Source organism: Calypte anna, chromosome 17 (assembly GCF_003957555.1).
Source record: "Calypte anna isolate BGI_N300 chromosome 17, bCalAnn1_v1.p, whole genome shotgun sequence".
In the NCBI taxonomy this organism is placed as follows: Eukaryota; Metazoa; Chordata; class Aves; order Apodiformes; family Trochilidae; genus Calypte; species Calypte anna.
This window is the reverse complement of record NC_044262.1, coordinates 945,167-970,651: the sequence shown is the minus strand read 5'-3', so window position 1 is coordinate 970,651 and position 25,485 is coordinate 945,167. Positions and strand designations below refer to the sequence as shown.

General features: G+C 51.9%; 1 protein-coding gene across 1 annotated transcript; it reads left to right on the top strand.

Moving 5' to 3' along the window:
* The first annotated feature begins 9,492 nt into the window (after nt 1–9,492).
* Nucleotides 9,493–25,235, top strand: TPRN (taperin). The gene is made up of 4 exons (XM_030461488.1): nt 9,493–11,580; nt 23,106–23,289; nt 23,549–23,676; nt 24,052–25,235. Exons 1-4 carry the CDS (start codon nt 9,493–9,495, stop codon nt 24,112–24,114), a joined length of 2,463 nt encoding a protein of 820 aa, XP_030317348.1. The 3' UTR covers nt 24,115–25,235.
* Nucleotides 25,236–25,485: the final 250 nt, after the last annotated feature.

The following is a 25,485-nucleotide window of genomic DNA, read 5'->3' as shown; positions in this document are numbered from 1 at the left end:
TCAAAATCTAAACTTTTTTTTCTGTTTGTTTTGTTTATTAGAAAATAAGTGCAATTTTTATAGCAAGAGGGGTAAAAATCCCTCCCGATATTTAATTAGTTAAAAATAACACACCACTAACCAATAGATGAAGTATTTTCAGTCTGCTTGAAAATATATTCAAACTGGTAATATATCTTCTGTAGACATATTTAATCACCAGCAAACGTGGTTTTAACATAACTTAGCAGACCCTGCATGTCTGCTGCATTGATTAATCCGATTTGGTTCCTTACTTTCAGAGTAGCTGTGTTGCACTAATTGTATCTGCTCTCACGAATGTAAAGTTCTCCTCCAGTTAGACACAACTTTGTTACTTTCTCCTTTGCTGCTTGCAAAACTACGGGACTTGAGTTTTGCCGAAGTACTTTAGGTTAGAAATACGGCTGAGAAACCTCTTGTCAGGTTCAGTATGGTATAAAACTGAATCAGAAATGAATAGCCATGGTAATTCCTCCTTCATGCCAGGGTTTTGCTGGGTGTGGGGAGATGGATTCTCCTCCCAGGCTGCCGGGCGGAGCAGCGCGGCCACCGGGACCCCTCCGAGGGGACTTCACTGAGGTGTTTGGAAGAAATGCTTCTTGGAGACAAAAATACAGCATGGGTTTGTAGCATGATTTGGAATCTTCCCCATGTTCACTTGATTGCCAGTTGTTTGTGCAGAAACCACCTCTTTTTTCCGATGCTGTAGGACCTGGTTACTGGTCTGAGCTGCTCCCGTCCCGTCCTGCGCAGGGCAGGGGAAACCCTGAGCTGTGACAGAGCAGCAGTTCTCCCAGATTTGAACTTTATATTTGAGGATATCTTGGAATACAGTCACTTTTTGTTTGTATATGTTGAGGGGGTGCTTTTTGTTTTCAGAAGGCTTTTTTTTTTCATCTGCTGCTCCCCTTTTTAGAGGATAAACAACTCAGAGTTGGCACAGATCAGTGGCGGTTGTGGGAGGTGATGCAAGTTATTCCATTTTATAAGTCAAATATACAGAAGTAACAGGGAATGATTAACTTGGTTTCCTCATTTCCTGGTATCTACAATTAGTTGATTGTGAAGTGAAGGAAAATTTATGTAAAAATCTTCTTTTAAATACTTAGAAAAAGACCTAGTTGTTCTGATCTGTAGAGTGCTCCTTTCCCCGTGGCGTCCCACGGTTGTAGTTTTGGGGAGCAGGGCTCTGGCTGGAACTGCTGACCCCTGTACATTTATAGCAGTTCTATAGCAAAACTTTGGAAGAAATAATGTACATATAGAACGTAAGGAATAGGTGGAGAGAGATGGTTTAAAGTCATTATAAGCAACATAGAGAACCAAAGAGGTGTGGGCTGTTGCCTCCCCCTCTGGCTGGGAGCTGTGGGGAAGCTGCCCTGCTGAGCTGGCCTCACCTCGGGGGTTTGGGGGCATCACCCCTGGCTGGGCCCTAATCCTCTTGACTCGTCATGTTTTCCAGACTTGTACTGAAGGGGATAACAGGCACCAGTCTGTAGCTTTTGGAAGAACATGCCAGCTATAAAAAAAAAAAAAAAAAAAAAAGAAAATGTATGCCAATTCTCTCTTATTAAGCACGGTAGCTTCCAGCAGCTGTGCTTGGGAGAGGTGGGAGCTGTAGGGGTGATGAAAGTGTGAAGTCCTGTGTTGTTTGGAGAGAGAAATGGTAGTGGCAGGATCAAAATGCTGACACAAACCTCTCTCCCTTTCTGACCCTTTTACCTCCTGTGGTTATGCTCCTAACTGGAGACAGACAAACTGTTCTTCCTTTCTCTTTTCTAAAGTAAATTCCCACTTCAGTGAACTTGGTAGCATGAATGTAGCATTGTGGAACTATTGAAAATCTTATTTAACTCTGACAGGGCCCGTTTCTGTACCCATTTCAGTGATTTCTCTGTAGAACTGTTGTAGCTCTCTCCTCATTGACCACTTGTAGAACTGGGGGTGCAGAGTCAAAAGGTAAAGTGTACTCTTTCTCTGGGAAAATGTGTGTTGGAGTCAACTTTACAGACTGTTTCACTGGTGCAGTTGACTCTAGTGTAGTGTAATGACAAATGATGAACACGTTTCACTCTTTTCCAAAGATCTATATTCCTCATGGTTTGTGGTGTTTATGACATGAGCATATTATTTCCTTTGTAGCGTTCATTTAACTTGAAGGGTTGAAACACTCTGAAAGCTGTGACTTGAGAGACAATAGAGTTTTGATGTTTGAAGTCCTTTGCAGCATAATTTATGTTATGAAGTTAACCATCTCTGAAAGAGGAAAGCAAATTTCTTCCCCTTTTTAACTGGCTGAATTTGTCAAGTGGCTGCTGGGAAAGGGATCAGCAGAGGGTAGGATGCAGGAAAAAAACCCCAAACAACCCAACACGTAATCATTTAAACTTTGGAGTTAAAAATAGAGCCTGTCACTTCCTCAGCTGGACCAGCCTGGGAAGGGTGACCTCCACACTTGCTGCCAGTGTGCAGCACAGTCACAGCCAGGACATCCCTCACCCCCCAGGGCCTCTGCAGCACATCACAGAATCACAGAATCCTAGGGGTTGGAAGGGACCTCGAAAGATCATCTAGTCCAACCCCCCCTGCCAGAGCAGGGCCACCTAGAGTACATCACATAGGAACGTGTCCAGACGGGTTTTGAATGTCTCCAGTGAAGGAGACTCCACAACCTCCCTGGGCAGCCTGTTCCAGGGCTCTGTCACCCTTACAGGAAAAACATTTTTTCGAATATTCAACTTGAACCTCCTGTGCTCCAATTTACACCCATTACCCCTTGTCCTATCACTGGTCACCACTGAGAAGAGCCTAACTCCATCTCCCTGACATCTCCAGGTGACACTCAGGACAGTCCTGGCAGTGCCCACAGGGCAGGGCTCACTGCAGGGCATTGTGGCTGCTGAGTACACAGCACAATTTGTCCTTCCTCTTCTACCTGCTTCTGCCAGCTGCCTGCTCTCGGGGTGTGTCAGTCTGTCTGAAGCCCTGGAACCAGTTTGTTCACCTCTGATGAGGGTAATCAGGGCCAGCAGTTTATGGTGTGGCTCAGCTCCTGTCCCCGCCTGCTCAGGTAGAGGCTCGGTGGCTCTGTCACCCCGTTAGGCTTGGCCCCACCACAGGGACCTGCAGCTCCTGCCTGGTTTGGGTTTGTTTTCAGCAAGGTCAGGAGGAATGGGGGCACCTGGTTAGCCCTGGAGAGAAGCAGCTGAAACTGGGAGAGCTGAACTGGTGCCAGCCCTGGCTGCTCCCCTCAGCCCCATGTGGCAGGACTGGAGGTGACCTCCAGCTCCTTGCTCAGCCTGATGAACATCAGCAGAGAGTCTGCAGGTTGTGTTATGGCCTGGGCTGGGACTGTCACCTCCAGGAGAGGAGAAGGGTGGGCAGCAAGTGCCTCAGCTCTCCAGTCTGCTGCTCCTCAGCTCAGCTCCCAGCCATGTCTTCTGGTGCCTGCAGGGGACATTCACTCAGCTGCAGAGGATTCAGGGGTTGTCTTGGATGTAGCACTTGTCTCCTACAGGGTTTTCCATAGAGGCTTTTCTCTCTTTCTCTTGTTTGGCTGGGAAGGGGAGAAATAGGTAGAAAATAGAGCTAAAGCTCTTTGCACCTCTCCTCATGCTGCAGTCACCAACTTCCTTTTGCAGCTGACCTCCAGGCCTGGGATGGGAAATGGATGAGTTAGCAGACAACCCCTTCCTGCATTAAAAACAAAACAGAAACAAAACCAGAAAACTCCTTGTAGCTCTGACTGCAAAAGGCAAGCAGCCAACTGATCCGTCCCTGGGCAAGGACTCTGCTGTGCACACCCCTGGGATCACTGCTGCCTCCCAGTGCCTCAGCCACGGCCCGTGGGGGAATTCTGCTCTGCCAAGGGGACTCTGGAAATGTCTTTGTTCTTCGTTTCTCAGCCTGGACTTGCTGGCTGGAGTTCAGCACAGGTTTCCTGCCCCAGGGGGTGTGTGTATATGAGTGTCCACGTCGTGTCCTCACACACAGGCTCTGTCCCCTGGTCTGGGGGGGTGTTCTCCAGGCTCACGTTGCCATGTGCAGAGGCAGCATTCTTGTTGTTGTCCATGCTGTGTGAGCATCTCTCTGCCTCCTGGCACACATCCACTTGACAAATAGCTGCTGTTGTTTCAGGACATGACTATGGTGGTGACCTGTGGCTGGGAGTTCCTGTTCCCAAGGCTCTGCTGGCAGGGAACAGGACCCACACTGCACCCTCACCTTCAGGCAGCATCCGTGGGGTTCACTGAAAGAATGGAAAATGCTGATTTTTCAATAGCCAGCCTGGCAGGATCTGGAAATGGGAATGTGTCCTTAATCCCAGCCCAGACAGGAGGTGGGATGAGAGGCTGGCTCTGCTCTCGTGGTGTGAGTGTAAATGTTCAACCCATCAAGACCCTGCTTGAGTCACAGTTCTGTATTATTAATGTATTGGTCCAGGATAAGGTATGGTACTGGATGATAAAAAAATCCTTCCAGGGTCTGTGGCAATTGGCCCTCACTGCCGGAACCATGCATCAGAGGATGTGCTGGGTTGGGTCACCCTTCCTCCAGCTGTGGGGCCAGGATGCTGATCTGCAGGTACCTGTGAAGCTGTGGGCTCTGCTGAGACAGCCTGGACCACCAGCCCTTCCTGAGGGATGCCATGCAGACATCCTCCCCAGGGACAGCCAGCTGCAATCTCATTTTCCACGCCATCTGTAAAACATTCTTTGTGATCCTGTGTTTTATCCCACTGACCACAGTGTGTCCGTGGCTTTCTGCATCTTCTGTGGGAGTGTTTTTTAATTCTCAGCTGTGGAAACAAAAGCCAAAGTCAACTGGAAACTGTTATGGACTTGATGAGAAGTCAGCCTGCTGGTAATATTGTACATTCAAGCTGAGTGAGTAAACGGGTGGTTTAATGACCAGGAACCTGATTGTGGTTGTTGTTACTCCCAGGTAATCCTGCTGTGTAATTGGCTCCATTAATTCCAGAGTTTGCTGTCTCTCTTGAAGTGCCAGTGCCCAACCTCTTGCCCAGCTTGTGCATGAGCTGTCAGAGAGCCATAGGAACCAGTGGCTGCTTTGATTCAGAAATGAAGTCAGCCCAACAGACTGGCAACCAGTGTGAAAAACAGACTGGAAGGAATAAACATTTGGGATGTTAAATGTAAAGAATCCATCTGAATGCTAAATTGCATTGTTCTAGAAATGTTTGCTAAGTTTTAAAGACCTGGTACAGCCTAATGACTTCTCACATTACTGCTTTTAGAGCATCCTGAAAGTTGACAGACTTAAGGATACACAAGACCCTTCTAGGGCTGGCTGTATTTATCACCTTGCATCTTTCCTCCTGACCTGGTGATTGATGACAGCAGTTGTGGCCCTGTAAACCTTTCACAAAAAGAGCCTCTCTGTGGCCCTGCTCAGCCTGGAGCAGAGTGACCCTGGAGCAGATGCTGAAGCTTTCCTCCAGGGTGGCCTCTCTGGGGATCCCCAGGGGTGGGCAGCAGTAACCTGGGGGTTACAGCCCCTGCCCTGCTCCCTGGGGTCCTGGGGGCTTTGTCTGAGTGGCCTTGTCCTCCCATGGTCCCTCCCATGGTCACCCTGCTCTCTGGCTCAGGACCAGATGCACATCACTGATACTCACAAAGCTTTCTTAAAAAGTGGAGGGTTAATAAATTATTATTTTAATTTTTTTTTTTTTAGTGCTAAGACTCAGCTGTAGCAATAGACCCCCCCTCCCCACAAGGTCACATGAACTCAGAGCAGGGAATTCAAGGCCAGGTAGCTTTGTCCTTAGATGTGAAATGCCCTAAAAACATTGCAGAGAAGTTCAGGCAAGCACAGCCCTTGGGGTATGGATCCTGCTCCCCTGTGCTTGCTGTGCCCCCTCTGCTCAATAAGAGGTGATTGTGCTGGGTGGTAAGATGGGGATGATTGAGGAAACTGAGTGAGTTTGGTGTTCCCCATCCCAGGAAGCCAGGCTGGACTTGGACCCGAAGGAGTGAGAAGGGGCAGTAGTTTTTCTGCTCTGTGTTTCCTGTTGTTCTTTAGCAAAACTATTCCTGGAACTGGGGTGACTTCAGTTGCCATGCCAAACAACAGCACAACCCAAGCTCTCACAGGGCTGAGAGTCAATTTTATTTTTGATCTTTACTGTTTCCCTTTGGAGTTCAGGCACCAGTTTTCACTTCCAGCTCCTTTGCTCAGCTCCCAGCCCTCCCTTTGCTGCTGCAGAGCCAGCACTGAGGGGGAATCATGTTTTCAGAAAATGAAAAAAACAAACAAACCTCGAGTAACCAGTGGAAAAGGGGAGGCAGACTTTGAAAACGGAGCTGGTGAGGTGCAGAAGGATAGTTCATATCCTCAAGTGCTCCAAGATACTTGATAAAATTACATTCCTGCAAATAAGAAAGAAAGAAAAAAAATCACAGTTGTCAAAATAAGGAATCCTGCTCCTTTCAGAACCAAACTCCAGGGCAGGGTGGCCACATCCCCCTGTGGTTCCCAAGGCTGGATCCCCAGCTGCCTGCCCAGTCTGCAGCCCAGCACCTGGGTCCTGCTGCAGGAAGCTGAAGGCAGAGCTGATGCAGAAGGAGCTTGAAGTGTTGGTCCCAAGAGAGTCTCTGGGCTGGAGAACTCAACCTGAGAGCTGCTGCTTTGTGGCCAAAGCTGTTTTCTAGTTTTGTAGATTGGAAGCTCCAGGGTTTCAGTGGGCTCAGGTTGGCTCCTTGGAAAAGTGAGAAGCAAATCACCCCAAAGCACTCTCCCTGGGTTTTGAGGTGGTTTCTTGCTGTCTTCTCTGCTGCCCAGGTGTGGGGCAAACCTGGCTGCCACACAGGAGCCATTGGCCATCATCTGCTGCTTCGTGTATGATAACCAGGTTTCAAATACATGATTATTTCTAGGTTTTAAGATGTGATTTAATAAAAAGAGATGTTTCTGCGAAAGCAGGGTTTCTCTCTCTCTTTTTTTTTTTTTTCCTTGTTCTCTGGCTGCATTCACAGACCCAGGAAATGCCACTCTGCAAGTGCTTGGTGGTGCTGGCAGATAAGGGAGATGGAAGCACTGGGCACCTCTGGACATCACCATTGGGGAAAGGCCGAAAACTCCAGAGTTCCAGAGCTGCAAGAGCCCCAGATGCAGTTAAAAGAGCACGAGACCCAGGCACTCCTTTCCCTAAGGATTTTGCAGCATCCAGTAAGATCGTATTTATCCTGGGACCATTCCACATTGACACTGTCCTGTTTTTAAAGGAGAGCACAAAGTCAGATTTGCTGCAGAAGCCCAAGTACAAAAGATTATTTTTCCTGTTGCCTTCTTCCCTCTGTGCTCTGCTACACCTGGTGGTGTGAAGGCCACAAACCCCGAGCAGGAGCTGTTCAGGGGAGGTTTTGCTCTGCCCTGGAAAAGGGCAAGAAACCAAGGTGGCACGCAGGGGTTTAAGGTGAAATCTTGTGTTTCTGAGTCCTGCCAGGCCCTGCTCTGTCCCTGTTCCCTTGTCACAAGTGGTGTGTCTGGTGTGAGGTGTTGTGTGTGCTCCACAGCCCTGGTGCTGCTGGGGAACTCGTGTCTGTGCTACCTGGTGGCACTCTGCCATCCCACCATCTGGATCTTGTCCCCTGCCACCTGGATTTTGTAATCAAGCATTCAGGTTTTGTGCCAAAATACAAGTGGGATTCCCGGGAGGCTCTTAGTAGCAACACTCGAGCACTACTCCAGGGTTACTTCTGGGTGTAAACACAGCAAGGCAGGGGATTAGCTCCAAAGTGCTTTCTCGCCAGCCAAGTTTCACTGTCTGGTCCTTAGCACTGTTCCACTGACTCAGCCTGGGAAAGAAAGAATTGACAGAAATGATAGAAGGCTCTCAAATTGGACTGGCAGGGGAGGAGATGAATAATGGCTGTATTTATTTTTTTGTTACAAAGGCAGGGAGGCAGCAGAAGTGGCAGATGTCAGGTTCAACCCCCCCCATAGGGAAGTGTTCTCTTTGCACCAGGTGCAGATAAACTGTGGGATTCATTATTTCAGGATTTACGGGCTTTACACGGGCTCAAAAGCCAACCAGACAAGACCATGAAAGAGAAATCCATTGAGATCCAGCGAGGACAAAGGCACATTGTTGGCTCTGTACGTGCCTGAGCCGTGAGTCACCAGAGGCAGGGAAATGTCACTGTCACTGCCTGCTCTTTATCATCAACCCGGGCACTGTGGGACCCAGCGAGGGCATCCAGGATGCTGCTCCATGGAGCTGTGCTTGGGCCAAGTACAGTGGGTCATGAGTACACCTTAAATCTCCCTTCTGTTACTCAGGCTGAATGGCAAGGAGCCACCCCCTGCCATTTAGCTGTGTTTTTCGGGCTGGCAGAGGAGCAGCTGCACATCTGGGCACTGCACAGCTCTGGGTGTGCCGGGCAGCAGTGGCACTAAAGTGTTATTTTCGGTAATACCATTTCCAGGTATCATTTGAATTGAAGAACGTGCAGTTTCTCTGCTCTGGCTCACGGGGGCAAAGGTAAGAGCCTTATCAGCAGGGCATGGTGCTCCTCCCAACAAACACAGCCGTGTTTCCAGCTCCTGGGCAGGTTGGGATCATGGCAAGTTCTGGCCAAAGTTTATTTATTATTTAAGTCACAGTGTGCCATGTCTCACCATGCTTCCCGGGCTGAGGAGTTCATCACGCAGCCTGATCAGAGGCATGGAAAGTCCTCAGCTGTTGTGGGATCGTTTCCTGATTACACAGACTTCCCCAAGAAACCTGCTGGTAACAGGCACTGCCTGGAAGGAATTCCCTGCACTTTTGTGCCCAAAGCAGCCATGGCCAGAGAGCAAAGCCAGCGGGGAAAACGCTTTCCTGTTCTGCTGCCATGGCCATGGAAACCCCCACCTCTATCCCCCAAAGCTCTCCTTAAAACGCCCAACAGGACACCCCTGGGTGCCAATGGCTTCTGCTTTGCCCACGAAGGCTGCTTCTGCCCAGACACCAGTGGCTGAGCACATGTGGGTGGCTGAACACCCAAAGGGGCTTTTTTTTGGGGGGGTGAGCCCCAAAGGTGCTTCTCACTCCTGTCCCCAGCTGGCACCAGGCGGGCCAGTGCAGGATGGGGACAAAGACCAGACCAGGGATTTTGGTTGGGGTTGGCTCCCGTGGCTCCTGCCAGGCCGGAGCCACCCCGGGCTTCTGTGTGAAGGCAGCGGGACCCGTGGCCATGCCGGGAACCCCACGCTGCCCAAGCCCAGCCGCTTCCCGGCAGACCCGGGATCTCTGACACCAGCCCCGGAGCATAGCGGGGAGCGGAGATCAGGGATCAGGGCCGGGCAGCGCCCCAGGGAGCCGCAGCACGGGCCGCCCCGGCCATGTCACGGTTCCCGCCCCGCGGAGGGCGGCCCCGGGCGGTGCCGGTCCGGCGGCGGGGCCCTGCTCAGGTGCGGCGGGCGGAGGCGGCGGCGGCCGAGCCGCGCAGACCGCGCTGTGCCGCCGCCATGAGCAGCGCGGAGCCGCCGCTCGGGGCCGGGCCGCGGGCTCAGCCCGCCTGGAAACGGGAGATCCTGGAGCGGAAACGGGCCAAGCTGGCCGGGGTGGCCGGCGGCGAGCCGGAGCCCTCGGCGGGGGAGCGGCTGGTGGTGGCGGAGAGCCTGGGCCCGCTCCGCGAGAACCCCTTCATGCGGCTGGAGAGCGAGCGGCGGCGGCTGCGGCAGGGGCTGGCCGGGCACGGCCCCGGGGCAGCGCGGCCGCTGCAGCAGCTGCTGGAGCTGTACAGCGCCGTGCCCGGCATCCGCACCATCCGCGCCGACAACATCATCATCATCGAGTCCCAGCCCGACGCCGCCGGCTGCTTCGCCGAGGGGGACGCGCTGCCCGGCCGCCGCCGGGACACGGCCGCCTCCTCTTCCTCCTCCTCCTCCTCCCCGCCTAAGCACCCGGACCCGCTACGGGAGCTGCTGTCCCGCCGCGGGGCTGCCCTCGCCGAGATCCGCGCTGACCAGGTCGTTATCTACGAGGCGGCCGAGCCCGAGGCTGCCGAACCGGGCACCGTCAGCCGCCTCCTGGAGAAGTTCGGGCAGCGGCCGCGGGGCCGCCGACGCCGCGTCGGGGAGACGCTGGTAGGGCCCGGGCCCCGCTCCGTGCCTGGCGGGCCGGCTGCCCCTCCGCAGGTGGGACCGGGCTCCCCCCGGGCCGAGCCGCCCCCTACTCAGGCGGTACCGGGCTCTCCTCGGGCCTCGAAGCCTCGCCAGAGGAGACCCGGGTCCCCGCGGGCCTCGTCCCCGAAGGCGAGACCGCGATCCCCGCAGGCGGTGCCGGCCGCTCCCCAGCCTCTGCCGGCTCCACCCCGGGCTGTCCCCGATATCCCCGCGGCCCCCCAGCCCGTAGCCCCTGCTCCCCCTAAGGCTGTCACCCCCCAGCCCGTGTCCCCTGCTCCCCCCAAGGCTGTCACCCCCCAGCCCGTAGCCCCTGCCCTCCCCAGGGCTGTCACCGCCCAGCCTGTGTCCCCTGCTCCCCCCAGGGCCACAGCCCCCCAGGCTGTCCCAGCCGCCCCTAAGCCCACAGCCCCCCAGGCCAACTGCTTTCTCCACAAGATCGGCTCCAACTCCTTCACTGTCACCCCCCGGGGGCTGCCCCCTGGTAGCCGTCTCCCCGAGCCCGGTGCTGTCCCCGCCGGCCGTCCCGCAGTGGCCAAGGGGCCACCAGTGCCATCCGCCAGCGCTTCTCAAGCCAGAGCCAACGCCAGGAGGCCAAAGCCGGAGGAGGCCAAAGCGGCTGTGCCCCCCCAGCCCAGTGCCAGTCTGGCCCCCAGTGCCACCGGCTCCACGCAGCCTCTCTCCTCCTCAGCCCCTCGGGCCGGGGGCTCCTTTGACATCCTCCCAGCCCCCAAGCCCGACTTGGCTGCCATCCCAGCCCACGACCTGCAGGCCCAGGCCCTGGCCAAGCTGCGCCTCAATTCACGCAATTCCTTCCTCTTCGTGCCCCGCCGGGAGGGCAGCCCGGCTCTGTCCCCAAGCGCCAGGCCAGGGCCACCACCACCACCACCGTCCTTGGAGGAGAAGGCACCCAAGGAGCCCTCCAGGGCTTCCGCCCCGGAGCAGGAAGAGCCTGTCACTTCCCCGCCGGCGCCTCTGGATCCGTTGGTACCTGTGACTTACATCGATGACATTGTGGAGCTGGACAACGGGGAGCTCTCCCCCAAGAGCTTGGCTGTGAGGGCAGGGAGCTTGGCGGATCATCCCGGAGGAGCCGGACCTGAGCTGGACATGGAGGTCTCCTCTGTGCCCCTCTACAGACCACACTCTGCCCCTCATCAGAGAGGAGGCAGCACCTTCACTGTCGTGCCCAAAAAGAAGCCCTCTGGGCTGCAGACTGTCACTGATGCCATCGGAAAGCCACAGCGGGAGGAAGAGGAGGAGGAGGAGGAGAGCAGAGGAAGAGGCAAAGCTGCAGAGAATGCTGTTGGGCCCCAAGCAGGGGTGTCCCATAAAAAGCGCTACCCCACAGTGAATGAGATCGAAGTGATCGGGGGGTACCTGTCCCTGGAGAGGTCCTGCATGAGCAAGACAGGCTCCCGACGCAAGAAGGTAACTGCCTGGGCCCCTGGGTGCCAAACAGCCAGGCTGGAAGTAAATCACTACTTCTGGCTTGTCTTTCCAGGAGGTGCTGGGTGGGAAGATGGCCAGAACCTTTCTGGTCCTTTTGAGAGGCAGAGGTTTGTCCTGGGGAGGGGATACTGCGTGCTGACCCATGGAATAGATGGGAGTGGGGTATGGGATGGACCTGTAGGGCCTCTTCTACAGTTGCTGCTTGGAGGTATGGTAACAGAAAGTACAATATGCCCAGAATTAAAAAGATCTGAGGTGAGTTTGGTGGTTTGGGTGGCTGCGGACTCGTCCCCTCGCTGTGTCTGTTGGTCATGTTGAGCTCCACGTGGTCACTGCCCGTCTTGTGTCACTGTAGTGGGTAGTGTGGCATTGCCACCTTCCCCCGCGTTGCTGATCTATTGATAGAGGCTGAGGAATTAGGTCCCTATTAGGCAGAATGAGATCAGCAACAACTTAACTCCCCTCGATAGGATTATGCCACCTGTCTGCTCCTTCTGGCTCTGCAGCTGCATCGCTGAGGATCCCCGAGACACGGGTTGCTCCAAGTGTCTTTGGGGCCAATGCCAGGTGTTTTTTTTCACTGCTTGGAATCTTAACTTAGATCCTTGGGAGCCTTAAGTTGAGAATTAATCTTTGTGTGGTGTGACAGAACGCATCTGGATGTGATCAAGACACAGTCATGCTGAAAGAGGGAGTTACATTGCTGGGCTGGAGGAGGAGTAGGCGTGAATTGTTTGGCTCTGAAAGCAGCTGAGGTGACAAATCCCAACTCCTGTCTGCAGCATGACATGTGCTTCCATAGTGGGAAGAGCTGTTTGACATTCCGTTACCTAAATTCGACTGAATATTTGATGGACTGAATCCACAGGGGTGCCTGAGGCAGGAGCATGGTAATTGGAGGAAATCCTTTGTTTGAACGGGGTGCATCTCATTGAGAAGGAGGCAGGGAGCACAGTTTCTCCTGGCTTAGTGTTGTTGAGTTCCTTCAGAAGAGCTGACAGTCAATTAATTTGTTAATTTGATCATGACTGGTGCAGGCAGCAGATCTGGAGCATGAGAGGCAGGAGATTCAGAATAAGCAAATAAACAGGAGTGTTTATTTTCACTCAGTGCTCCTGTACTTTATCTTGTCCTCCTGCAAGGAAATGCTTCATTAGACTGGAATTGTTCTGCTGTGTAAATAGCTGCTTGACTATACTCTTTCCAGCTGTTTTCTTAGCTCTGGGCAGTTTGGGGTGTTCCTTGGATTTACACCAAATCAAGTGTGTGGTATAAGTGGTCAAAATATCCAGAAGACCTGTTACAGCTTGGGTAATCTTAGGATGGAGCAGAAAACGCATATGAAACTTTGTGGGACAGACTCTTTGGGATAAGCCTGGCTTTTGATGTGGCTGGTGGAGCTGAGTTCTCTGTGCAGGGTGATGCTGGTAAGAGAATAAATCCTCAGGTAAGCAAAACCTGTGAAGTGGTGCATAGTGGAAGCTGTCCTTGACACTACAAAAAAGGAGGAAAGAAGAGGGCAAGGCTAGTGCAGCAACCAGATTCTTTAAGGGTGGTCAAACAGTGGAACAGGAACCCAGAAAAGTGGCAGCATCTCCATCCTTGGAGGTGTTTGAAACTTGCCTGAGGAGAACCTTGAGCAACTGATCTGGTTGGACCTGCTTGGGCTAAAGACCTCCAGAGGTCCTTTCTCAACCTAAAAGTATCATATGGTTCTTGGAAACTGTTTACCCAGTGTTTTGTCTGCTCTGTGTTGGATTTGTGTGACACTGGGGCAGGTCATGGAGCTTCTCTGCTTCTGTTCTTATCAGCTTTATGGCATTAACTGTCCCTCTCTGCAGGCACTGACAATGAAGTGTGCTGAGTACTGTGAGATGCACATGGAGCTGTAACAGCTGGACCTGGGCAATGTCCTGCAGGAGAACCTGAATAAAGATCCAGTTTCTGAAAGGGAGAGGAGGAACTGCCTGTTACAGTGCAGAGTGCTGGAGTCTGAAACAAATGGGGACCATTTGGAAAATCAGAGCCAGCTTTAGGAGAAGTAGTAAAGAGCCAAAGTTTCTGGGTAAAATGACATGTGGCAGTGTAGTGGGAGAAAGAACAGATTGGAGCTTTTCCTTCAGTTGCCTTCTTGGTAGGGGTGGCAAGCACGGAGCTGGACTTTGTAGCCAAGGGTTAGAAGATACTGGAGCTGTAGCAAATGGAAAGATTTCTGTTTACTCTTAACCCAGAGGATGTTTGTGGGTTTTATTCTGGGTAGTAAGGCTGAGTGTTGATGCCTGAAAAGGAAGGAGCTGGTAATCGGACACATTCCTTGGTTTCTTCCCAAGAGATCACTGTGTGTCGCCAAGGCAACCAGCCAAAAACAGGAGTTCTGTTTTGTAGATATGTTGGGATTGTCAGAAACTTGGTTTTGGCTTGAACTGGGCAGAAGCAGACATTTCCTGAGCTGGAAGCTGCAGGTCTTTGGTGAAACCCATGTCCCTTCATTTTTTTGGGCTATCAAGATCAAACCTGATGTTGGTTTCAGTGAGCAGGTACCCAGGTCTTTTGGAGGCATTTTCCTCCAGGCAGACCTGCTGGATGAGTCTTCCTTTCCAAACCTTTGAGCATCTTCCTTTCCAAACCTTGCCTTGGGTTTGCTGAAAGTTCTTCAAGTATGCCCCAGGGTCAGGATTGGGCTGTGCAGTGAAACTTCCATCACTCCAACACTCTTGCTGCTGCCCAGCAGGAATCTGGGTGAGATAAACAGCAGGACTAGCTGTGGATCCCTGTGCTTCCAGGCAAGGCTAATGATTGATTAGGAGGCAGAGAGGTGGAGGTGGCAGTTTGATTGTTCTGTGAGATGCAAATTGTGTTTTTCTCCAAATACAGAAATTCAGCCTCCCTTTTCCATCCCCTTTGCTGGCCATTCACTGACTGACTGTAGTAGAGATGCCAGCAAAATGGAGCTGGCTCAGTCCATGTCCTCTGATCCATGTGCTCTGAGGATTTTTGGAGTGGGAGTGGGTTCCAGTGCTGCTGTGGTTGGTGCAGGGTGAGCTCCTGCTCTCAGCTGCATGGCTGTAGGACCCAGTAAGACTTCAGAGTCTGCTGTAGCCTGTTGGTCTCCAAGGCCTTTCAGGAAAAAAAATAGCTTTGTTGCTCCTTCCAGACACTTCAAGTATGTGAAGCAGCTGTTTGTTTTGAGGTTGGAGCTGGATCATGAGCTGATGAGGGAGAGAGAGAAATGCTGCTCTTGTGTCAGAATAACAAATGGGTTCCCAGCTCTCTTGTGCAACCAGAGCTGCTGTGGTGGGACAGTTCCCCCAGGGCTGGGGAGGTGAGTGTGGAGCTGGGGGTGATGGAACACCAGGAGGATCTGCGGGTGGAGGGCAGAGTTCCAGCTGTGCTCATCCTGAGGACTGGGCTGGGACTCTGAGCTCTTGTCCTCCCCTGGGTGTGAGGATTCCATCCAGGGTGGTTCAGCCAGTCTGTGGCTGTGTTGGGACCTCTCCAGGTGGCATCCCAGGTAGTGCAGGTGGAGCACTGGGGGGGGACACTGCAGTTTGAAAACCAAGTGAATGTTTGCAGCTTTGTGTGGGGCAGCAGCTGGAGGAGGGTGGCTGAGCTGGTGGCTCTGCTGGTGAGGCCAGGATACGTGTGCAGGGATGGAAGGAGACCTACTGACCTTTATTCTAAGCAGGGAGTGGGGCAGAGGATGCAGAGTGCTGTTGGTGACCTCTGCTCACTGCTCCTCTTCGTATTCTGGTGTTCCAGAAGCAGTAAATTCACTTCAGGCTGTTAGCAGCCCCAGGAGGAAGGGAAGGCTGTGCTGCAGGATGTGGGATCTTTGGGATCTTGGAAGATAAAGTCTAGCTTGGCTGAGCTGACAAGAACCAGTCTTGATTTGATTACCTGCCAAAATAATGTACAATAAACTTGTGAGCAAGATAGAAATCTGGGTTTCTGTAAAGCATGTGACTGGCATGTTGGAGCAAGGGATTGGGGTTGGAAAGGACTGCAAAGTGCTGAGCCAGGAGGTCCTGAGAAGCACTTGTCTGTCTTCAGGCCTTGTGTTCTCATCTTGCTGAGGCTGAACTCTGGCTCCTCACTACAACAAGGACATTGAGGGCCTGGACATTAGTCTCATGCTGTCCTGCTCCTTGGTGAAACTGCCTTCAAAGATGCTCAGCCTCAGCTCATCAAAAAGTTCCAGCTTAGGTGCACTTCAGCATGGTCCATTTCCTAACACTGAGCTGCACGATGCCTGGATGTGGCTTCCAAATGCCCACTGGTACATCTGATAAAAAAAGTGTTGTAAACATCCCTCAGCTGTTTGGCATGGGCAGGATTGGGCAGCAGTCTGGTTGGTCCAACCTGCTGAACTCCTGGCTCTGGAGCTTTCCAACTGTTCAGTTCTGCTGGAGACAGACTCCTGTGAGAACCAGGTGTAGGCTCCAGATGTTGGCAGGGGTGAACACTTCCGACTGTTGCCCAGACCTGTTTGGAACAAGTCTGCACAGCATGGAATCTTAATACCAGTGGCTGCCTGGATTTTTTTTTTTCCTGATGCATAACACAAGTAAATGAACCATAACACAAATAAAGTAACCTGGTGCAGAAAGCAAAGACCTTTCTGCAGAAATTATGTATATTCCTCCATCTCTGTGTTTTGCAGGGCTCAGGACAAAGATTTCTGTTACATAGCTGCATCTCCCTGTTCTATTTTCTGACTTGTTGCTGTGCTCTGCCATCTTTAAGGAGGGGCTGTAGCACGTATCTGACATGGAAGTACTGAATTTTTTGTAGATGAGGTCAGCAGTGATAAGTCCTGCTCAGAAAATACATGTCTGGGATCAGCAGGCATGCTCCTTGCCCTGCAGAGGTGATTCCAGCAGCTGACAGATGTGAGCAGGGCTGTGTCCCCCACAATGTGCTATTTCCCTGCCTTTTGCTAATTCTGCTGATTTTTAGTCTATGATGGTGATGGCTGAAGATTCCAGAGATCAGGATCTTGCTGTGGTTCTGGTTTTTAAACCACTTCACAAGCTGGACCTGAGGCTACCAGTGGGGTGGTGGGTTGGGTTTCTGTTGCCCTACTGCCTGCCAACTCCTGGAAGTGATAGTTCTTGTCTGTACTCGGTGCCTGGCAGAGCAGAGGAGTCAGATTGAGCTCAGCTCTGGTGGGAAATTGTCTGCCACTCAGATTCTCCCTGGCCTTGCTGCTCCTGTGCTTCACCTGGTGCTGCACTGACATCCTGAGCTGCTCCTGAGGGGATGGGGAGATAGAGGTTGGGGAAGAGAAAGCAGCAAAAACCCCCAGGCCACCCCTGGGCAGGGGCACAGAGAACCCATCCCTGAGCTTCAGGTGGAAAATGCCAACACTCAGCTCCTCCCCGGAGCACAAGGAGCTGCCCATGAGAAGCAAACATCACTTCAGAGCTCCTCAAACCATGAAAGGCTCTTTCCAGCATCTGAAGGGGGCCTGCAGTAAAGCTGGGGGTGGGCATTTGACATGGGTGTGTGGTGAGAGGACAAGGGGCAATGGTTTAAAACCTGAAGAGGGGAGATTTAGGTTAAACATGAGGAAAAAATGCTTTTCTGTGAACAGAGTGCCCAGAGAAGCTGTGGCTGCCCCATCCCTGGCAGTGCTGAAGGCTGGATGGGGCTTGGAGCACCCTGGGCTGGGGGAGGTGTCCCTGGGCATGGCAGGGGTGGCACTGGGTGATCTTGAAGGTCCCTTCCAACCCAAACCAGTCTGGGATTCCATGATATGATTCCAGTTCCCCCCAGTTCACCTCCTCCCGTCCCCTGCTGCTGGGGGCAGCCTTGGGAAAGGACAGAAGAGTTAAAATAGAAACTCTTATGCAGATAAGGGCCAAGCCTGCCTTTGGGGCTGCTAGGACGTGCCCAGAGCTCAACCCATCTTGGAGCTTGAGAGGAGATTTGGAGTGCTTTGTGCTCCAAGTTCTGATCACAAGGATTACAGTTAACGTTGGCTTAATCAGATTCCTTAATCTGTGGAGCAGCTTGGGGATGGGTTAGAACATCCCTCTAGCTCAAGTACTCTGCTTATCTTGAGTTTGGATTTTCCCTCTGTTTTTTCCATGGTGTTCCTTAGAAGGGCTGAGGAAGTAGACACTGGGGCTGGCAGGGCAGAAGTTTTCTTGTCTGTGTTACACATGGGAAGTGGTCGGGAAATGAATGTTTAGTTTCCAGGTTCAGTGACCATGAAGTAAACCATGGTGGGAGCTTTTGCAGCAGCATCTCCTTCAGACTAAAAAGTCTGTTTAGAAACCCAAACTCTCCCTAGTGACTGCAGGGAGCAGGGGCATGCTGTGAAGCTGGAACAGTGTCTCTGTTTGGAAATTTTGGGTAGGAAGAGTCACGTGGAGCATCCGTGTCGTGCAGAGAAACTTCATAAACATCCTGGGAAAATCTGGACAGCAGGAACTGGGTGCTGATGTTTTCTGAGAAGTGCCCTTCAGATGATCTCAGGGACTTGGCAAGGCTGTTTTGTAGGCACTGTGGCTAGAGGCAAGCTAAAGAAAATATCTGGGAGGCACCATGGGAGCAAACTGCTTGTGCTTAAGGAAATTGTGTAGCTTGTAGGTAGTGTGTGTGAGGGCAGAGCTCTGAGTCCTGTGGTGAACTTGCTGCACTTGGTTACTTCCCTTTGAGGAAGTCTTTTGCATATTAGTAGTACAGAAAAAGGGCAAAAGAGACACCAGCTCTCTGGTGTGGCTGATGCTGTCTGTGTCACTGAAGCCTTTTGCTCCTGGAGTCTCAAATGAATTCTGTGCCAGACTGGGAAGGAATTCTGTTCCCAGCCTGCCCCTATTTCCTGGGAAGTGATGCTCCGTCTGCCTCATTCCAGCTGGAGACTGTTCACTTGCACCTCTCCAGGGAATGTCCTTGGACTGCTCTGCTCAGTCTGGGTTGCACAGAGATGTTTGTGGGTGGCACCACCCAGCTCTGCACCATGTTGTAGCTCCAGATTGTAGACTTGGAGTAAGACAGAACCTCTGCTGTGGGGGAGTTTTTGTGTGTCATTTATGGAGATGCCAAGTCTTGGTACTAATTCTATCTTGTTTATGCCTGCTCTCTTTGTGTATTCAGCTGAGGTCCCTTTCAGACAAGCAGGGAGATGTCCAGTTCCTACAGGCCAAGTAAGGTCTGTGTGGATTGGTTGTGAAGCTGTGGAAGGCTGGGGCTCCTCTGCCTGCAGATGTCTGCAGGAATCTGTGGGTGAATAACTGCTCTGTACCCCCTCAGACTTGGACTCCAGCTGCCCAGAGCTTGTTTTGGGTGCTGGAATCTCTTCTTGTGCAACACAGTCAAGGGAAGAGTTAAGTTAGAGCTGCCTGCCCTTTGATGCTCTCTGGACTGTCCCTACCCTGTCACTTCTCATCAGGAATTTGAAACTTCCCCGAGTCTTCAGCAAGGAGTTTAATATTTCGAATCTCCATGCATTGCCCCTGTCTGCCATGTGCCTCAGCAGATTGATTACACAGAGCTGGCTCTGGGGGTTGCCTTGTAAATGGAGACTTTCTTGTTTTGCCTCCTGCCTTGGGAGCTGGGCACCCAGACTGCTGGAAATCTTCAGTGCTGTTCAGTAACTAGCCCTGTGATGCAGTTAATGGTTGAGTAAAACTCTGTTACTCTTGAGAAACACTTCTTGGAAAAAAGCAAGATCAGGTGGCCAACCCAGTGACCCCAAACTCCTCTTTTTGTACTGACTGAGAGGTACCTGAGAGGTACATTTCTGAATTGCCTCCTGCAGTTTCCTGGCCCTATTTAGGCTGCTTCAGCCATACAAGTGCATACTCTGATACAGGAACAAAACCTCAAGTCCTCTCCTTGTCTGAATGTCCTTGTCAAAGAAAAATCCTTTCTTCCTGTGCCAAGGAAATGCTTTAGAGGTACAAAAGGTTCTTATCTTCTCCTGAATGGCAGCAAGTGCCTTGGTAACATGCTGCTACTGCTGCAGCCCTCAGGGTGCTAGCCCAGGCTGCTGTGCATAAAGAGTGTGCCTGGAGTTATTCAAGAGTTTGGGCTGACACATGGCCACCTTTCCAGGATAAGTACAGGCTTACAGATAAGCTCATTGCTAACTCCTGTGAAATGACTGATTTTCCCAAAAATCTTTTATCTAAAAGTTTCAGAGGGAAAACTGCATCCCATGAGAGTGGTCTAGATCACTGAGTGCAGGTTGGGGTGGCAAAAATGAAGGTCCCAGCAGAGGTATGCAGTTTATGAGCTCCTCCTCCACCTCCTTTTACTAAATCTGCTGATCTGTGAGAACAGTCAGCCTGACTCAGATGGAAATACCAGGGTAAACCCTTTGAGGATCTTGAGCCACAGTAAAATGCCAGTTTCTGCCCTCTGCTTCCAGTCTCACAAACAGTTATGTGCCTCTTGAGGGACCTTTCCTTTCACCCCATGGCAATGTGGAGCTTGGAGACTGTTCTGGGTTAGGGCACCCACCTCTTCACACAAATCCTGAGGTCTTGAGGACATTTCCTGCCCAGCTTGGGCTGCTGCTTCTTGCAGCCCTCTGGGGGATGCTCTGGCTTCTTGATGCACACACCACTGGGCTGCTTCCCCAGGTGTGGTGCCTTGGTCTTTTCTTTTGGTGACCAAATCTCTGGACAAGCAGTGCAGCAACAAAGACTGCACAGAAGCAGAAAGTGATTTGATTTTTCTTCTTCAAAGCACTGATTTTTGTCCATGCTTGTTCTCTCCAGTCACACTCACTCTTTTATATTCATGCTGATTTGCTGCCCTCCCTTCCTGCAGACAGCAGCCAAACCCCTCCTGCTGCTGGGCAGGAGGCAGGAGGAGGCATTTGGCTGACCAGGTGTGCAAACTGTTAAATCAGCTGCTTTACATCCCCCCAGCTGCACACCAGAGAGGTTCCTGCTCAAGAGGTGGAAAGCAGCCTACCTTACACTTTGGCTTTGCCACACCTGCCAAGAAGCAAATGTGATAATGGGTGGGGAAGAGCAAAGCCACAGTAAAGGGATGGCTGAGGATGAGATTAGCCCCATGGTTTGCTCCTGGGACTTGCCATGATACCCCTGGCCTTGTAGACTTTCCCACCTTGTCTTTTGGAGGGGAGGTATCTGCTGACTTTCATGGTTCTCTCACAAGCTGGTTTCTATAAACTGGTTATTGTTATTTTTATTTTCAATCCATGCCTGTACACAGGAGCTCTTTTGCTGTTGGTTTGGGTGTAGCCTGGGTCCTGCCAGCCTGCATCACCTGAAACAAGGTTGAATTTATAATATTTCCCTTTCTAAATGAGCCATGTATGACTGTTCAGATTTACCCTTGTTGAACAATGTTTACTCTGGTGCTCTATTACTCATTACTGCTCTAATCCGAGCAAATAAATGATTTTTGCTATGGCAACAAGAATCTGGTGCCTGAACAGTACAATATTCCCTGGAAAGCCTGCCTGGTCCTTCTGATTGCTGGGCAGAGCATCAATACATAGATAAATGGTTTGGGGTTGGACCCTGGTTGTGTGACAGTTCTTGGTGAAGCATTCAGCTGAGCAAACAGTGACAAATCCCTGCAAACATCCACAGCTGAAGGGTGCAGAATCCTTTCTCTCCCCAGCCAGCAGCTGCTGCTGAGGCAGAAAAGGGGGGGAACTGCTGCTGAGAGTGAGCAGTGTGCTCAGGCTGGGTGCTGGGATGAGTTTCTTTTAGAGAAAATGCATTTTGTGTTTCTATAGAAGTCTGGATGGCCCAGCCTGGGGCTGGCTGTGCAGACCTGGGTGCTGTGCTGGCACTGGGCTCCTGATTTTTCTTTTGAGATGGTTCTTGGACCCCAACCTGCCTGTGTTCCCTCTGCACAGTGCTCAGTTCTGCTCACATCCACCCATGGGCACCCAGCTTTCCCTCTGATTTCTGTTGGATCAAATAGATCTGCTCTGGGCAGCCTCATGTCTGGGGGGGGAGCTCCCAGGTGATGCCACAGCTCTCAGCAGCTTTCCAGCTTTGGGTTTTGGGGCTGCTTTCCCTCTGCTTTGCTGGGCAGGGTTGGAGAGGTGGCCAGAGGAGCCCAGCCCTGTGCTAGCACCCGGTGTTTGCTTTGCTTGGGAGTGGCCCTGGGGCTCCTCCTGCTTCCTGGCAGCAGCACAAGGGCTGTGGGGGTGATGAGCTGACCATGCAGCAAGGCAGCACGGGGTTCTTGGGGGTCTGGCACTGGGCTTTGTGTAGGATGGCCCCAGCCAGAGGTGTTGCTGAAGCAGCAGATTGTCTGGGTGGGAGCTTGGGGCTCTGGGTGCATGGGGCTGGCACCTCTGTGGTTCAGGATTTCTCTTCTGATGAGTGCTGGGGCCTCTCTGGAGCTGCCAAAGCTTGGTGACATTCTGGGGGACACCCAGCCCTGCTCCAGGAACCAAACTGCCTGGGTGGCTGCCTTGGGTCAGGGCTCAGGCTGGGTGCTGCTGGGCACTGCACGTGGGGTGTCCCCTGGTCATTGCTGATGGGTTCTGCTCTTCGGTTTTAGTCCTTGGGAGGCTCTTTTCTCCTCTTGCACTACACGCAGCTTTAGTCCAAATTGGACTCAAAGTAATTTTTCTAAGAGCTTTCCTCCTGAAACCAGAAAATGAGGAAAATGTAGTTTCATCTCCCAGGCTTAAATTCTAAACCCCAGGCACATCTGTTCTCTTTGTGTTCCTTGTTCAGCCAAGTGTTTTCCCTCCAGCACTGGTCAGTGGCCCATGAGCAGTGTTCTGGGACAGGTTCTGGGCTTCCAGGAGCTCTGGGCACCTCAACCCTGGTGGCCTTCATGCCAGGCACTGTGGTTTGTCCCCACAGTACAGACACCACATTGTGACCACTCACTGCCTGCCTCGGCTCAGGGAGCATCTAGGTCAGAACAAGGGTGAGAAATTCAGGGAACAGCAACTGGGATGCTCTGATCTTCAGGGCCATTTTTTCCCCACTCTTTTTGACATACAATCAATCATTCCTCTCCCCACGTGTCCCCTGGGGAAGGTGACAGTGGTTCTGGCCAGGGCTGGGGCAGGGAATGGGTAAAGGCAGCTGGGGCCACGAGCTGTTCCTCAGCTTGTGGGTATTTTGCATGTGAGAGGAATTAAAAACATGGTACCAGGGCAAACATGCTGCACTTCCTTCTTGCTGGTTATTACACAGCAGCAGCAGAGATCTTGTGAACCATCCAGCTCCTGCTGCCTGTCACTGGTAGCCATGCCCTTTTAATTCTGTTCCTAACCCTATTAGCTCAGTGTTAATTGTAGTTAAAAGTAAAGGGATCACAACAGCCTTTTAGGCAGCTGCTCGTGAGCCTTGATCTCACTGATGGACACATCCCTCCTCCTGGTGTAAACTTAGTCCTGGCAAGGACTCCTTATTTGTGAGAGATTTGAAAAGGAATGTGGGGAAAGTTGGGGGGTTCATGGTGGCTCAGGGGGGAGCCCTGGGGTGCCAGAGCAAATGTTTGGTTTCTGTGCTGCTTTCTAAGAATTCTCCTTTGCTGTTGTCTAGATGAAGATCTCTTTCAATGAGACGAGTTTGCAGACCATGTTTGAATATCCATCAGAGAGCTCACTGGCAGAGGAGGAGGAGGAGGAAGAGGAAGGCCATGTTTCTGAAACAGAGGAGGACAAGTCTTCCACCCTTTACCTTCCACGCCCAAACAGCACTTTGCATCCCAATGCACCCAACTCAGGTGAGTGAGGCTCTGTGGTGTTACTGGTGGGGTCTGACATTATCCATGTTTTCTCCAGCCCCTTATGGGGCTCCAGATGGCTGGAAATGCCAAAGGGAGGTGACTTCTGCCAGCAGGACTGGGGCTTAGTGGGGACAGGGCTTGAACCAGAGTGGGGAACTGCAGATGGGCAACTTACATGCTGCCCCTGCCAGGATCCTGACCCCGTTTCCTTTTGGGACAGTGAGAAACACTGACATCAGCTTTGTCCTCCTGGCAGATTTATCCAGCTACACCCCAAAGCACTCCGTGAAGTTCAGTGAGTGGCAGGAGCAGAAGTATGAGGAGGTGCCTGCTGCAGAGGGAACCCTCCCAAAGGAAGTGGATGGCCATGGGACCCAAGTCATGGTGAGACTTGAAATCAGGAGATTTTGGCTTTGTCCTGCTGTGCTGTGTCAGGACAGTGGATGGGATGGGATGGGATTGTTTGGGATGGGATGGGATGGGATGGGCCTTCCCTGCACAACTGTGGCTGTGTTGGCTGCCCAGGGAGCTGTGTCACTGCTCCCAGAGGGATGGATAAGATGTCCCAGTGCCTCTCCCTGGGTGTGGGAAGCAGAGGGGAGGCAGCTGGCAAACTTGGGACTCCAGGGCACGTTTGGAGAGGGGAATTAAATGCCCTCGGGCAAGGTGCCAACGCAGCCTTCATCATCCGGAGGTGTGGGCACCCCTTTGCTTTGCCTTTGGTGACACTTTTCCCTGTCAACTCCGTTTCCTCCGCAGCTCACCCCGGCAGAGAAGGGAGGGCTCTCGGATTTCAGCAGCGAACCTGCTCTCTATTTCTGATGGCTCCATCCCCCGGGCTGCAGCAGCGGCTGCTGGGCACACGGTGTCACTGCACCTCCGAGCCACCGCCGAGATCAGTCTGGGTCCCTCCTCCACCGCAGGTTTAACTGGATCCTGATGCCAAGGGTGGGCTGGATGCTATCGAGCATCTTCGGAGGTTATTTGCACTGGATTCTGGGACCTAACTACTGCTTTTAAGGCGTATGATTTATTCTGCCTGTGGCCTTGCATATTCCTTGTTCAAGATCAAGCATCATAAACCAGATCCGTAATCCTGGGATGGATGTGGATTCTCTCAGTGTTTATCTGAGACCACCCATCCAGGCACGGGGGTCTGGACAGCTTTTGTAGCCCCTCTTATGCCAGAAGCCCCAGTGAAGAATGGTTCTGGAGCTGGAGGACTGGGAGCATCTGGGCAGTGAGCTGGGTTGGGATTTGACAGGTAAATTGGGGGTCAGTTTGGGAAACCCTTGGAGGTTTGTTGGTTTGTTCTCAGCACGTTTCTGGGTCTGGTTTCTCTGAACCATCGTGGAATTTATGTGCCAGTTACATTCTTGTGAAGGAAGCTGAATGCAGTGTGAGGGGTGGGGAGGTGGAATAAAAGCTTTCAGCTTTAGGTGGCATTTTTACACTGATCTATAAAGGAGCATCCAGACTGGCTTGAGCCTCATGAAGACTCCCAAACATTGGCCATAGCTTTGATCTGTGTACCCAGCCCTGGCTTCCAGTCTGCAGTAACTGCTGATTGTGCTTCAGTTTGCCAGTTTCTCCTCTTGCTTTGTTCCAGCATCTCACTGGGTAAGATTTATCTGTCTTGGGTGTCAGGGAGGCTTCCCCTGGCCCTGCTCACTCTGCTCCTCTCACACAAGGCATGGGAGGGCCATTTCACTCCTTTCTACTGCAGAACTTGAACAAGGAATGTGGTTTTTTTTTTCTAGGATTTTTATAGTTCTATTGTAATTGTTTAATGCAGCCAATATGCAAAGGAATCTGCTAGATTGTTCCATTTAAGTTTTCTACTACTGTAAACTCAGGGTCAAAATTGCACTCTGGAGAAGACGGAACACTGCTGCTAATGTGATTTGTACTTCTGGGATTAAAAGAGATGTGGTTGGAATAGACATGGACTCCTTGGGCTTTATGGGATGAGGGATGCCCCAGGGTGTGGCTCCATCAAAAGAACAGGCTGATTAAATTTGGTACTTTTATTGGTTTGTCTGTTTTATACATACACATCCACGATGAATGTCTGGACAAGCTGGCTCTGAAAATACTCTGCATACCTTGGACTTCTTTTGGTCTGTATTGTAGCAGCAGGAGGAAGGTTGTCCTGCTGAAAAATACTGCCAGGACTAAATGCTAGGACCTACA